Consider the following 15,203-nt stretch of genomic DNA (forward strand, 5'->3'; position numbering starts at 1 on the left):
AAGGGAGACGTTCCTGTCGAGGGACGTCGACTTCCTGTCCCATTTGCGGAGAATGTCCCATTGAAGAGGGCGCAGATGAAACTGCGCAAAAGGAACTGCCTCCATTGCTGCCACCATCTTCCCTAGGAAGTGCATGAGGCGCCTCAGGGGGTGTGACTGACCATGAAGGAGAGATTGCACCCCTGTCTGTAGTGAACGCTGTTTGTTCAGCGGAAGCTTCACTATCGCTGAGAGAGTATGAAACTCCATGCCAAGATATGTTAGTGATTGGGCCGGTGTCAGATTTGACTTTGGAAAATTGATGATCCACCCGAAACTCTGGAGAGTTTCCAGAGCAATGTTCAGGCTGTGTTGGCATGCCCCTTGAGAGGGTGCCTTGACAAGGAGATCGTCTAAGTAAGGGATCACCGAGTGTCCCTGAGAGTGTAGGATTGCCACCACTGTTGCCATGACCTTGGTGAAGACCCGTGGGGCTGTCGCCAGGCCAAAAGGCAGTGCCACGAACTGAAGGTGTTCGTCCCCTATGGCGAAGCGCAGGAAGCGCTGATGCTCTGGTGCAATCGGTACGTGGAGATAAGCATCTTTGATGTCTATTGATGCAGGAAATCTCCTTGGGACATTGAGGCGATGACGGAGCGGAGCGATTCCATCCGGAACCGCCTGGTTTTCACATGCTTGTTGAGCAGTTTTAGGTCCAGAACGGGACGGAAGGATCCGTCCTTTTTTGGCACCACGAACCAGTTGGAGTAAAAACCGTGACCCCGTTGCTGAAGAGGAACAGGGATCACCACTCCTTCCGCCTTCAGGGTGCCCACCGCCTGCATAAGAGCCTCGGCTCTGTCGGGGGGCGGAGATGTTCTGAAGAAACGAATCGGAGGACGAGAGCTGAACTCTATCCTGTAACCGTGAGATAGAATGTCTCTCACCCATCGGTCTTTTACTTGTGGCAGCCAGGTGTCGCAAAAGCGGGAGAGCCTGCCACCGACCGAGGATGCGGTTTGAGGAGGCCGAAAGTCATGAGGAGGCCGCTTTGGGAGCGGTTCCTCCGGCGGTCTTTTTAGGACGTGACTTAGACCGCCATGCATCGGAGTTCCTCTGACCTTTCTGAGGCCCTTTGGACGAGGAAAATTGAGACCTGCCCGCGGTCCGAAAGGACCGAAACCTCGATTGTACCTTCCGTGGTTGAGGTCTGTTTGGTTTGGACTGGGGTAAGGATGAATCCTTTCCCTTGGATTGTTTAATGATTTCATCCAATCGCTCACCAAACAAGCGGTCGCCAGTCAATGGCAAACCGGTTAAGAACTTTTTGGAAGCAGAGTCTGCCTTCCATTCACGTAGCCACATGGCCCTGCGGAGTACCACCGAATTGGCGGATGCCACCGCCGTACGGCTCACCGAGTCCAGGATAGCATTAATGGCGTAGGACGCAAACGCCGACGCCTGATTGGTTAAGGACACCACTTGCGGGGCAGATGTACGTGTTACAGCATTAATCTGCGCCTGACAAGCTGAGATAGCTTGGAGCGCCCATACGGCTGCGAATGCTGGAGCAAAAGACGCGCCTATAGCTTCATAGATGGATTTCAACCATAGTTCCATCTGTCTGTCAGTGGCATCTTTGAGTGAAGCCCCATCTTCCACTGCAACTATGGATCTAGCCGCCAGTCTGGAGATTGGAGGATCCACCTTAGGACACTGAGTCCAGCCCTTAACAACCTCGGGGGGGGAAGGGATAACGTGTGTCCTTAAGGCGCTTGGAAAAACGCTTGTCTGGACAGTCTCGGTTTTTTTTTTTGGATTGCCTCTCTGAAGTCAGAGTGATCCAGAAACATATTTAATGTACTCTTTGGAAACCTGAAACGGAATTTCTCCTGAGAAGCAGACTCCTCAATTGGGGGAGCTGGGGGAGAAATATCCAACACCTGATTGATGGTCGCTATAAGGTCATTCACTACTGCGTCACCTTCAGGTGTATCTAGGTTGAGAGCGGCTTCAGGATCAGAATCCTGATCTGATACCTCCGCTTCATCCTCCAGAGAGTCCCCCTGCTGGGACCCTGAACAGTGTGATGAAGTGGAGGGAATTTCCCAGCGACCCCTCTTGGGCGGCCTGGGACTGCGGTCCGTGTCAGAGACCTCACCCTGTGACCTATGGGTTACCCCAGGGGCACTTTGCTGTTCCAAATGAGGGGGACCAGGGGTCAAGGATTGGACAGTGCCCGGGGCCTGAATCACCGGTTTGGACTGCAATGCTTCCAGTATTTTAGCAGACCATTTATCCATACTCTCAGACAGTTTGTCAGCAAAGGCTGCAAACTCCGTCCCTGTCACCTGGACAGTGGTAGCAGGTGGTTCCACCTGGGCCACCTGTAGCAGAGGCTCCGGCTGAGTAAGTGCCACAGGGGCCGAGCATTGCACACAATGAGGGTCAGTGGAACCTGCCGGTAGTACAGCTGTACAAGAGGTACAGGTTGCAAAGTACGCCTGTGCTTTGGCATCCTTGCTTTTTGCAGATGACATGTTGTCTCCTCTGAGAACAACCAGGAGGGTATATAGCCAAAAATAAACAGAGCGACCATACAGTTCAATGTATAGCCTATAAGCCTATATATATATATACACTTCGGTACTCAGTGGGGCCAGCACCAGAGGTGCTGCTTACCGACCGCTGAGAGCGGTTGTGTGATCACCAGATTCCTTGCCTGGGTCTCCCTGTGTTGTCTCTCCTCTCCAGCATCTGAATCGCTGACAGGAATGGCTGCCGGCGTTCTGTGGGGAGGAGGGGACCGTGGGCGTGCCCAAGAAAAGTGCGGGAATCTAGTGCCCCAGTGTACTGAGTGAGGAGGGAGGAGGATACAAATGTATGCTCCAGCCCTCGGCGCTGACGATCTGTGCAGCGTCCCGCCCTTCCCCTGACTGGCAGGCCTGTGGGCGGGAATAAACGACACTAGGCCGCAGAAGCCGGGGACTAAAGTTATAAGCGCGGCCGGCAATAAGCGCGGCCGCGCGGTAGTCCCCCGGCGCACTAACACCTCCAGCAGTGCTGGAAAGTGTCTGGCACAAGCGCCCCATGTCCGGCGCACTAACACACCCAGCCGTGCTGGAAAGTGTCTGGCCCAAGCGCTCCATGCCCGGCGCACTAACACACCCAGCAGTGCTGGAAAGTGTCTGGCACAAGTGCTCCATGTCCGGCGCACTAACACACCCAGCCGAGCTGGAAAGTGTATGGCACAAGCGCTCCATGCGCGATAGTCCCCGGCGCACTAACACACCCAGCAGTGCTGCAATGTGTGTGGCACCAGCGCTCCATGCGCTGTCCCCACGGGGACACAGAGTACCTCACAGTAGCAGGGCCTTGTCCCTGACGATACCCGGCTCCTATCCAGCAGATTCCCAGGGGCTGCGGAGGGAGCACGGTCCCAGTGCCTGGAGACCGATCCGGGTCCCACTTCACCCAGAGCCCATTAAGGGATGGGGAAGGAAAACAGCATGTGGCTCCTGCCTGTGTACCCGCAATGGGTACCTCAACCTTAACAACACCGCCGACAAAGTGGGGTGAGAAGGGAGCATGCTGGGGGCCCTGCTTTGGGCCCTCTTTTCTTCCATCCGACCTAGTCAGCAGCTGCTGCTGACTAAGCTGTGGAGCTATGCGTGGATGTCTGCCTCCTTCGCACAAAGCATAAAAACTGAGGAGCCCGTGAGCACGGGGGGTGTATAGGCAGAAGGGGAGGGGCTTTACACTTTTAGTGTAGAACTTTGTGTGGCCTCCGGAGGCATAGCTATACACCCAATTGTCTGGGTCTCCCAATGGAGCGACAGAGAAACGTAGTGTGAAAGCCGCTAACAAAAACAAAACAGACCCCAAAACTATGTATGATTAGATTGTACTCGCTGATCAGATCACAAATACAGTTTGGTACATTGCAGAGCAGGGCGGGGACCGTGCGTCTCGGGTGACTACTCTGAGGCACGTTCCTGGTGGCTTCTCTGTGCCTCTGATCCTATTGGCTGTTGGGTCTCTCCGTGTGTCTGTATATGGAGAGATCAGTCAGTCGTGGACTGAGAGAAGCCGTCACGGATCAGCCCCGGTTTGGTCAGTCTGTGGTCGGCCCTTTCACGTGAAGTCTTATAAGGCTGCCAGACGCCCCGCCCAGGACCCGAGCAGCGTGAATCAGATGACGAGTTCCCTTTAAGTATCTGGATCTCTGCTGCACCTGTGTGTATCGGGCGCAGTAACTCACACATCATTTCCTGTTCTTTAGACGGGCTGATCGTCTGCCATCTTCCGTTTGGGCCGACCGCATATTTCACCCTCTGTAACGTGGTAATGAGGCACGATATTCCGGACCTGGGCACGATGTCGGAGGCGCACCCACACCTCGTCTTCCACAACTTCACCTCGCGGCTTGGACAGCGGGTGAGACCGGCTTCCTGGACCACCACATACATCAGTCGTTACTTTTCTAAACCTTTCCTTTCCTGCCTCCAGGTGTCCAATATCATGAAGTATTTATTCCCTGTGCCCAAGGATGACAGCAGGCGAGTGATAACTTTTGCAAATCAAGAGGACTACATTTCCTTCCGGTACGTGCTGTGGACCAGGGCTGGGTGATCAGCACCCGCTGTGCCGGGGTCCTCCATAATAACCGCTGCTTCTTCCTGCAGGCACCACGTCTACAAGAAGACCGATCACCGCAATATTGAGTTGTCTGAGGTTGGGCCTCGGTTTGAGATGAAATGTGAGTAACAGTGAAAGATTTTTGCCAGGATCCGATTATCTCTTGTAGGATGAGCAGTGGTCTGCCATCCGCGGGTCTCAGGCTGGACAGAGTAGAGCCTGCCCGGTCCTGCGCACTATAAATGGTACAGACTGATCATTGCCATTAGTGAGGGGCTGTGATCTGGGCCCACGTCTTCAGCTTCGTAGGCTAGTTTCACACTTGCGTTGTTTTCCTTCAGTCGCAATCCACCGTTTTAGAAAACAGCGGAATCCGATTCCGCTGCTTCCCATAGACTTGTATGGACGACGGATTGCGACTGATGGACCTGTGTTGCTTCCGCTGGCCGACGCTGCGTTGCTTCCGCTGGGCAAAAGGAACGCAGCATATAACGTTTTTTTGAGCGGTGGAATCCTTTATTTTTCACTGCACATGCTCAGCATTTTTTTTTAATCACAGAAACTTTGTTCGGCCATCGAGAGACAAAACAATCAGTTGATCGCCCGGCAGCCGGCTTTTGAGAGCAATTGGCTGAGCGCCCGGCAGCCGGCTTTTGAGACTGCTCAGCTGATCGCCCGGCAGCCGGCTTTTGAGACTGCTCAGCTGATCGCCCGGCAGCCTGCTTTCGAGAGCGATCAGCTGATTGCCCGGCAGCCGGCTTTTGAGAGTGATCAGCTGATCGTTCACAATAGTCCGCCGCCGGTAAAACTGTAAAAAAAAAAAAAAAAAAAAAGCAGATTCCGTTGGTTGTTTTGTACGATTCGTTGCGCCACTTTATGCAACGGATGCCGTTCAACCCAAGTGTGAAACTAGCCTTACAAGTGCAGTGTTTACAATATGATGGTGACCTCAATATAGCGGAGATCTGAGACTTCAGACGTGATCAGTAGCTTTTTGAGCTCATAGATTCCCATCACCCAATTTCTGGTCCAGAAAAGCATTTTTTTTTTTTCCCCTTAACGTGGTTTCTGACGGGATGGTCCAATTCATCATTTGTGTATATTGTACGCCCCTTTTCATCTTTTTTTATCTGACATTTTTGACCCAAACTACTTAAAATAGTACATGGGATTCAAGAATTTTGCACAAAGCAAAAAAAACGCAACTCTTTAGTGGGAAATGTAACATTACGGGTAACACACGGGTACAATCTGATGTCATCACCCCTCCCCCTTCCTTTCCAAATGACTTGGTGGGATGAGAAGTATTATCACTGTTCAAACAAATATGTTGTAATATGATTTTATGTTCTAATAAAAATTTAAGGTTTAAAAAAAAAAATAAATGTCACAAAACAATTGCCAAAATAACTGGTGTATATAAAATCACTCGGGAGGGGGGGCTGGAGTGGGGTTAAGATGAATTTTTCTAACCATTTAAAAGTTTATTTCCCTGACTTTGTGTAAGACGTCTGCAGAAGCCGCAATGACAGTAACAATCTGAAAAGAAACCTTAAGGCCCTGTGCGCACTAGACATTGACTTTTTCTAAGGGAAAATCCGGACCCTCTGAAAGAATCCCGCACCTGCGCTAAAAAACGCACCAAAACCGCAACGAAATCCGCATGCTGTTTTTCCGCAGGTTGTTCCCTGCGGAGTTTTACCATTATCTATGGCAAAAACTGCAGGTGCCTGCGGAAAAGAAGTGACATGCACATTAATTCCACAGGTATAAAAAAAACACATTTTTTTTTAAACCCATAGGTTTTGCTGGGGAATGACTGTAGCAATGTTAAAAACATTTTCTGCAGCAAATCTGTGGTAAAAGCCGCAGCGTGTGCACAGGGCCTTAAAAGAAGGGAATTTTGTTTACTTACCGTAAATTCCTTTTCTTCTAGCTCTAATTGGGAGACCCAGACAATTGGGTGTATAGGCTATGCCTCCGGAGGCCGCACAAAGTATTACACTTAAAAGTGTTAAGCCCCTCCCCTTCTGCCTATACACCGCCCGTGCTCCCACGGACTCCTCACTTTTGGTGCAAAAGCAAGAAGGAGGAAAAAGAATTATAAACTGGTTTAAAGTAACTTCAATCCGAAGGAATATCGGAGAACTGAAACCATTCAACATGAACAACATGTGTACACAAAAAAACAGGGGCGGGTGCTGGGTCTCCCAATTAGAGCTAGAAGAAAAGGAATTTACGGTAAGTAAACAAAATTCCCTTCTTCTTTGTCGCTCCATTGGGAGACCCAGACAATTGGGACGTCCAAAAGCAGTCCCTGGGTGGGTAAAATAATACCTCGTAAGAGAGCCGTAAAACGGCCTCTTCCTACAGGTGGGCAACCGCCGCCTGAAGGACTCGTCTACCTAGGCTGGCATCCGCCGAAGCATAGGTATGCACCTGATAGTGCTTCGTGAAAGTGTGCAGGCTCGACCAGGTAGCCGCCTGACACACCTGCTGAGCCGTAGCCTGGTGCCTCAAAGCCCAGGACGCGCCCACGGCTCTGGTAGAATGGGCCTTCAGCCCTGAGGGAACCGGAAGCCCAGCCGAACGGTAAGCTTCGATAATTGGCTCCTTGATCCACCGAGCCAGGGTTGATTTGGAAGCCTGTGACCCTTTACGCTGGCCAGCGACAAGGACAAAGAGTGCATCCGAGCGGCGCAGGGGCGCCGTACGAGAAATGTAGAGTCTGAGTGCTCTCACCAGATCTAACAAGTGCAAATCCTTTTCACATTGGTGAACTGGATGAGGACAAAAAGAAGGTAAGGAGATATCCTGATTGAGATGAAAGGGGGATACCACCTTAGGGAGAAATTCCGGAACCGGACGCAGAACCACCTTGTCCTGGTGAAACACCAGGAAAGGGGTTTTGCATGACAGCGCTGCTAGCTCAGACACTCTCCGAAGTGAAGTGACTGCTACTAGAAAAACCACTTTCTGCGAAAGGCGTGAGAGAGAAATATCCCTCATTGGCTCGAATGGTGGTTTCTGAAGAGCCATCAGCACCCTGTTCAGATCCCAGGGTTCTAACGGCCGCTTGTAAGGAGGGACGATGTGACAAACCCCCTGCAGGAACGTGCGTACCTGTGGAAGTCTGGCTAGGCGCTTCTGGAAAAACACAGAGAGCGCTGAGACTTGTCCCTTAAGGGAGCCGAGCGACAAACCCTTTTCCAGTCCAGATTGAAGGAAGGACAGAAAAGTGGGCAAGGCAAAAGGCCAGGGAGAAATACCCTGAGCAGAGCACCACGACAGGAAAATTTTCCACGTCCTGTGGTAGATCTTGGCGGACGTTGGTTTCCTAGCTTGTCTCATAGTGGCAATGACGTCTTGAGATAACCCTGAAGACGCTAGGATCCAGGACTCAATGGCCACACAGTCAGGTTGAGGGCCGCAGAATTCAGATGGAAAAACGGCCCTTGAGATAACAAGTCTGGTCGGTCTGGTAGTGCCCACGGTTGGCCGACCGTGAGATGCCACAGATCCGGGTACCACGACCGCCTCGGCCAGTCTGGAGCGACGAGGATGACGCGGCGGCAGTCGGCCCTGATCTTGCGTAACACTCTGGGCAACAGTGCCAGCGGAGGAAACACATAAGGGAGCTGAAACTGCGACCAATCCTGAACTAAGGCGTCTGCCGCCAGAGCTCTGGGATCTTGAGACCGTGCCATGAACGCCGGTACCTTGTTGTTGTGCCGGGACGCCATGAGGTCGACGTCCGGCACCCCCCAGCGGCAACAGATCTCCTGAAACACGTCCGGGTGAAGGGACCATTCCCCTGCGTCCATGCCCTGGCGACTGAGATAATCTGCTTCCCAGTTTTCCACGCCTGGAATGTGAACTGCAGAGATGGTGGAGGCCGTGGCTTCCACCCACATCAAAATCCGCCGGACTTCCTGGAAGGCTTGCCGACTGCGTGTGCCGCCTTGGTGGTTGATGTATGCCACCGCTGTGGAATTGTCCGACTGAATTCTGATCTGCTTGCCTTCCAGCCACTGCTGGAACGCCTTCAGGGCAAAATACACTGCCCGTATTTCCAGAACATTGATCTGAAGCGAGGACTCTTGCTGGGTCCACGTACCCTGATCCCTGTGGTGGAGAAAAACCGCTCCCCACCCTGACAGACTCGCGTCCGTCGTGACCACCTCCCAGGATGGGGGTAGGAAGGATTTCCCTTTCGATAATGAAGTGGGAAGAAGCCACCACCGAAGGGAAGCTTTGGTCGCCTGCGAGAGGGAGACGTTCCTGTCGAGGGACGTCGGCTTCCTGTCCCATTTGCGTAGGATGTCCCATTGAAGAGGACGCAGGTGAAACTGCGCGAAAGGAACTGCCTCCATTGCTGCCACCATCTTCCCCAGGAAGTGCATGAGGCGCCTCAAGGTGTGTGACCGACCTTGAAGGAGAGATTGTACCCCTGTCTGTAGTGACCGCTGCTTGATCAGCGGAAGCTTCACTATCGCTGAGAGGGTATGAAACTCCATGCCAAGGTATGTCAGCGATAGGGCCGGTGTCAGATTTGACTTTGGAAAATTGATGATCCACCCGAAACTCTGGAGAGTCTCCAGGGTAGCGTCGAGGCTGCGTTGGCATGCCTCTAGAGAGGGTGCCTTGATCAATAGATCGTCCAAGTACGGGATCACCGAGTGACCCTGAGAGTGGAGGACCGCTACTACAGTAGCCATAACCTTGGTGAACACCCGTGGGGCTGTTGCCAGGCCGAACGGCAGTGCCACGAACTGCAGGTGTTCGTTTCCTATGGCGAAGCGCAAGAAGCGCTGGTGCTCTGGAGCAATCGGTACGTGGAGATAAGCATCTTTGATATCGATCGATGCAAGGAAATCTCCCTGGGACATTGAGGCGATGACGGAGCGGAGGGATTCCATCCGGAACCGCCTGGTCTTTACGTGTTTGTTGAGAAGTTTCAGGTCCAGGACAGGTCGGAAAGACCCGTCCTTCTTTGGGACCACAAACAAGTTGGAGTAAAAACCGTGGCCCTGTTGCTGAAGAGGAACAGGGACCACCACTCCTTCTGCCTTCAGAATGCCCAGCGCCTGCAGAAGAGCCTCGGCTCGCTCGGGAGGCGGGGATGACCTGAAGAATCGAGTCGGGGGACGAGAGGTGAACTCTATCTTGTAACCGTGAGACAGAATGTCTCTCACCCAACGGTCTTTTACCCGTGGCAGCCAGGTGTCACAAAAGCGGGAGAGCCTGCCACCGACCGAGGATGCGGAGTGAGGATGCGGAAAGTCATGAGGAAGCCGCTTTGGTAGCGGCACCTCCGGTGGTCTTTTTAGGACGTGACTTAGACCGCCATGCATCAGAGTTCCTTTGATCTTTCTGAGGCCTTTTGGACGAGGAGAATTGGGACCTGCCCGCGCCCCGAAAGGACCGAAACCTCGACTGCCCCTTCCTCTGTTGGGGTATGTTCGGTTTGGGCTGGGGTAAGGATGTATCCTTTCCCTTGGATTGTTTGATGATTTCATCCAAACGCTCGCCAAACAATCGGTCGCCAGAAATTGGCAAACTGGTTAAGCGCTTTTTGGAAACAGAATCTGCCTTCCATTCCCGTAGCCACAAGGCCCTGCGGAGTACCACCGAATTGGCGGCTGCAACCGCCGTACGGCTCGCAGAGTCCAGGACAGCATTAATAGCGTAAGACGCAAATGCCGACGTCTGAGTGGTTATGGACGCCACCTGTGGCGCGGACGTGCGTGTGGCTGCGTCAATTTGCGCTTGACCTGCTGAGATAGCTTGTAGCGCCCATACGGCTGCGAATGCTGGGGCAAAAGAAGCGCCGATAGCTTCATAGATGGATTTCAACCAGAGCTCCATCTGCCTGTCAGTGGCGTCTTTGAGTGAAGCCCCATCTTCCACTGCAAGTATGGATCTAGCTGCCAGTCTGGAGATTGGAGGATCCACTTTGGGACACTGAGCCCAACTTTTGACCACGTCAGGGGGAAAGGGATAACGTGTATCCTTAAGGCGCTTAGAAAAACGCTTATCTGGACAAGCATGGTGATTCTGGACTGCCTCTCTGAAATCAGAGTGGTCCAGAAACATACTCGGTGTACGCTTGGGAAACCTGAAACGGAATTTCTCCTGCTGGGAAGCCGACTCCTCCACCGGAGGAGCTGAGGGAGAAATATCCAACATACGATTGATGGACGCAATAAGGTCGTTCACTATGGCGTCCCCGTCCGGAGTATCAAGATTGAGAGCGGCCTCAGGATCAGAATCCTGATCAGCTGTCTCCGCATCATCAACCAGAGATTCCCCCCTCTGAGACCCTGCACAATATGATGATGTCGAGGGAAAATCTAAGCGAGCTCGCTTAGTCGGTCTGGGGCTGGGGTCTGTGTCAGAACCCTCAGCTTGGGATCCATGAGATACCCCGGGAGGACATTGTTGGTCCAGCTGAGGTGGGCCAGGGAACAAAGATTCAACAGAGTCCCTGTGCTGAGATACCGGCCTGGACTGCAAGGCTTCTAGTATCTTAGCCATAGTCTCAGAGAGTTTTGCAAACTCCGTCCCTGTCACCTGAACAGTGTCAGCAGGTGGCTCCCCCTGGGCCCCCCCTAGCAGAGGCTCTGGCTGAGCAAGTGCCACAGGGGCCGAACAGTGCACACAATGAGGGTCAGTGGAACCTGTCGGTAGCGGGGTCGTACATGCGGCGCAGGCAACATAATAAGCCTGTGTTTTGGCACCCCTGCCTTTCGTGGGCGCCATGCTATTATCTTCCCTGAGTAACACAATAGGGTATATAGCCAGAAATCAACTGTGCACTATACAGTGTAAAATAAACATATAATGTTACACTACTGCACAATGGGGCTAGCACCACAGGTGCTGCTTACCACCCGCTTAAAGCGGTTGTGAGGCCACCAGAGTCCCTGCCTGGGTCTCCCAGACTTCGTCCCCCTCTGCAGCGTCCGAGGAGCTGACAGGAATGCGTCCTGAGGAGAGGAGGGAGCCGTGGGCGTGACCCAGAAAGAGCGGGAACTGGTGCCTGCACTGTGCACAGTGAGGGGAGTGGAGTATGCAAAGCATGCTCCAGCCCTCAGTGCTGCTCGTTCTGAGCAGCGTCCCGCCCTTCCCCTGCCTGTCAGGGCTGGGGGTGGGAGGAAAGGAACTAGGCCGCAAAAAGCCGGGGACTCTAGTAATAAACGCGGCCGCCGTAAAAGCGCGGCCGCGTGGAAGTCCCCGGCGCACTACAAGTCCCAGCCGCGCCGCAGTGTTTCCATGGCAGCGGCGGTCAGTGCGGCAGTCCCTATACATAAACACACTCAGCAACGCTGAGTGTGTAATGGCACATATTAACCCGGTCAGCGCCGCGGTCCCCGGTGCACTAGCACACCCAGCAAAGCTGGAGTGTTGCTGTGCGCGGTCCCCACCGGGATACAGAGTACCTCCAAGTAGCAGGGCCATGTCCCTGAACGATACCCGGCTCCTATCCAGCAGGCTCCACAGGAGTTGTGGATGAAGCGCGGTCTCAGTGCCTGGAGACCGATAGGATCCCACTTCCACCAGAGCCCTGAGGGGGATGGGGAAGGAAAACAGCATGTGGGCTCCAGCCTCCGTACCCGCAATGGATACCTCAACCTTACAACACCACCGACAAGAGTGGGGTGAGAAGGGAGCATGCTGGGGGCCCTATATGGGCCCACTTTTCTTCCATCCGACATGGTCAGCAGCTGCTGCTGACCAATCTGTGGAGCTGTGCGTGCATGTCTGACCTCCTTCGCACAAAGCAAAAAACTGAGGAGCCCGTGGGAGCACGGGGGGTGTATAGGCAGAAGGGGAGGGGCTTAACACTTTTAAGTGTAATACTTTGTGCGGCCTCCGGAGGCATAGCCTATACACCCAATTGTCTGGGTCTCCCAATAGAGCGACAAAGAAAGCAGCAAATAGTTTGATGAATTTGTCGCAAACCTCTGTCACTAAGGGAAGAGTCGGACGGGGATGGCAGGCTTGGACTGGCCGGCGGCTCTCCCCACCCGAGCACAACGGCCTCATGCTCCTCTATGCAGCAGTCACTCTTTGGTGGGGAGAGCCGCCGGCCAGTCCAAGCCTGCAATCCCCGTCCGAGTTATACGATCGTCCGACTCTTCACAGATTAAGGCTTTGTGCCCACGGGACTCTGTACCAGTGGATTTTGCTGCTGAAAACCTGCGGATTTATCTGGATTTTCTAGATAAATCCGGAGGTTTTAGCAAGTACAGACACTCCCCATGTTATCCTATGGGGAGTGCTGTGTCCATGCTGCGGTATGTGCAGCTGCAGAATATGCTGCAGATGTCCTGCAGCCGCACGTAACTACATGTCAATTATTCCTGCGGACGTTCCGCCTCTCCACTATGGAGACTTCCGTGGGTAAGTCACATGAATGTCCGCAGGTTTCCCGCAGATATTTCGCTGGAATCCCGTAGGTATGGATAGCTGCGGATTCCGGGGATCAGCTGCGGGAAACCTGCGGATATATCCGCGAGTACAGTGTCCCGGGGCCACATAGCCTAAGACGTTTTCATGTAGAAACCCCTGTGAAATGCTGTGATGTATCAGGGCCCCAGTGTCAGCGCTCCGTACTTATCACCGGCTGTTACTCTTTGCAGTGTACATGATAAAGCTGGGCACCCTGGAGAATGAGGGCACGGCAGAGGTGGAGTGGCGCTGGCATCCATACACCAACACCGCTAAGAAGAGGAAATATCTCACCAATGAATAGTATTTGTGTGTTACCTGTAAATAAAGATCTTTATATAAGGACGGGACGTGGAGAATCTCTTCAATGTAACTTATTTTAATGAGTGTAAACTGTAACCTACAGAGAACAAGTAACTGAATAACCACTAATAACTGCTAATAACCACTAATAACTGCTAATAACCCCTAATAACTGCTAATAACCCCTAATAACTGCTAATAACCCCTAATAACTGCTAATAACCCCTAATAACTGCTAATAACCCCTAATAACTGCTAATAACCACTAATAACTGCTAATAACCCCTAATAACTGCTAATAACCACTAATAACTGCTAATAACCCCTAATAACTGCTAATAACCCCTAATAACTGCTAATAACCACTAATAACTGCTAATAACCACTAATAACTGCTAATAACCCCTAATAACTGCTAATAACCCCTAATAACTGCTAATAACCCCTAATAACTGCTAATAACCACTAATAACTGCTAATAACCCCTAATAACTGCTAATAACCACTAATAACCCCTAATAACTGCTAATAACCCCTAATAACTGCTAATAACCCCTAATAACTGCTAATAACCCCTAATAACTGCTAATAACCACTAATAACTGCTAATAACCACTAATAACTGCTAATAACCACTAATAACTGCTAATAACCACTAATAACTGCTAATAACCACTAATACCTGCTAATAACCACTAATACCTCTCCTATCCCATCGGCTGCTCCTTCCTCAGTACTCCTCTCCCTCTTCAGCCTCCGCGTCTACAGAGTCTATTCCCACTTCTTCGTAGTCCTTTTCCAGCGCGGCCAGATCTTCTCGGGCCTCGGAGAACTCTCCTTCCTCCATTCCCTCTCCCACGTACCAGTGCACGAAGGCTCGCTTGGCGTACATCAGATCGAACTTGTGGTCCAGCCGGGCCCAGGCCTCTGCGATGGCCGTAGTGTTGCTGAGCATGCACACAGCGCGCTGCACTTTGGCCAGGTCTCCCCCGGGCACCACTGTTGGGGGCTGGTAGTTGATTCCGACCTGAGGGGAGAGGTAATAAGCGGTGAGCTCTGACAGCCGGCTTCTATGCAGCGTAAGGAGACTCCCAACTCCCATTTGGCTGATTCTTAATTCATTTAGGCTAAGTTCACACTTCCGTTGTTTTGCTTCAGTCACAATCCATCGCCTTGAGGAATTACGGTATCCTGCAAAATATTTTGCAGGAATCCAGTTTTTCCCCATAGACTTCTATTAGCGACAGATTGTGACTGATGATGCTGCGTTGCATCCGCTGCGTCACGGTCAGTCGTTTTTTGACTGACCGCCGGGCGGGAGCAACGCAGCATGTAACGTTTTTTAAGCAGCGTGATCCTTAGGATTTCGTGCGCATGCGCTCTCTGGCTCCCTGCACCCGTAACCAGGATACACATCGGGTTACTAATCAATGCGCTTTGGTTAGTTACCCGATATTTACACTGGTTACGTGTGCAGGGAGCCAGCGCTGAGCGGTGTATGCTGGTAACCAAGATAAATATCGAGTAACCAAGCAAAAAGTGCTTTGCTTTTACCTGATATTTACCCTGGCCCTCGCCCTCCCCAGCCTGAGAATATCGGGCCGCCGCTGTGTGCTTACCCGGCTGGACGGTAAAAATACGGCGGAGCACACGCTTTTTTTTTTAATATGTACATTGGATTTCTATGTGTCTGTGCATTATATATGTATACTTCCTACACCACTGAAAGAAGGGAATTTTGTTTACTTACCGTAAATTCCTTTTCTTCTAGCTCTAATTGGGAGACCCAGACAATTGGGTTGTATAGGCTATGCCTCCGGAGGCCGCAC

General features: G+C 52.1%; 2 protein-coding genes across 2 annotated transcripts in view; one reads left to right on the forward strand and one right to left on the reverse strand.

The window, feature by feature from the left end:
* The first annotated feature begins 4,251 nt into the window (after positions 1-4,251).
* LOC142282263 (U3 small nucleolar ribonucleoprotein IMP4-like) lies at positions 4,252-13,416 on the forward strand. Its single transcript, XM_075332956.1, has 4 exons — positions 4,252-4,416; positions 4,489-4,583; positions 4,665-4,738; positions 13,263-13,416. Exons 1-4 carry the CDS (start codon positions 4,327-4,329, stop codon positions 13,373-13,375), a joined length of 372 nt encoding a protein of 123 aa, XP_075189071.1. The 5' UTR covers positions 4,252-4,326; the 3' UTR covers positions 13,376-13,416.
* Positions 13,417-14,025: 609 nt separating this feature from the next.
* The window catches only part of LOC142282266 (tubulin alpha-3 chain-like), a 60,256-nt gene continuing 59,078 nt past the window's right edge, over positions 14,026-15,203 (reverse strand). Inside the window, exon 5 of the mRNA XM_075332959.1 lies at positions 14,026-14,401. Coding sequence (XP_075189074.1) covers positions 14,105-14,401 — 297 coding nt within the window. The 3' untranslated portion in view covers positions 14,026-14,104. The remainder of the gene's footprint in view (positions 14,402-15,203) is intronic.

The sequence above is a fragment of the Anomaloglossus baeobatrachus genome, unplaced genomic scaffold (assembly GCF_048569485.1).
Source record: "Anomaloglossus baeobatrachus isolate aAnoBae1 unplaced genomic scaffold, aAnoBae1.hap1 Scaffold_503, whole genome shotgun sequence".
NCBI classification, from domain to species: Eukaryota; Metazoa; Chordata; class Amphibia; order Anura; family Aromobatidae; genus Anomaloglossus; species Anomaloglossus baeobatrachus.

Excerpts from the sequence above, each read along its gene's own strand:
- LOC142282263 (XM_075332956.1), top strand. The coding sequence starts at position 4,327 with ATGAGGCACGATATTCCGGACCTGGGCACGATGTCGGAGGCGCACCCA. Across the intron at positions 4,417-4,488 it reads CCTCGCGGCTTGGACAGCGG|GTGTCCAATATCATGAAGTA; the intron begins GTGAGACCGGCT and ends TCCTGCCTCCAG. Across the intron at positions 4,584-4,664 it reads GAGGACTACATTTCCTTCCG|GCACCACGTCTACAAGAAGA; the intron begins GTACGTGCTGTG and ends TTCTTCCTGCAG.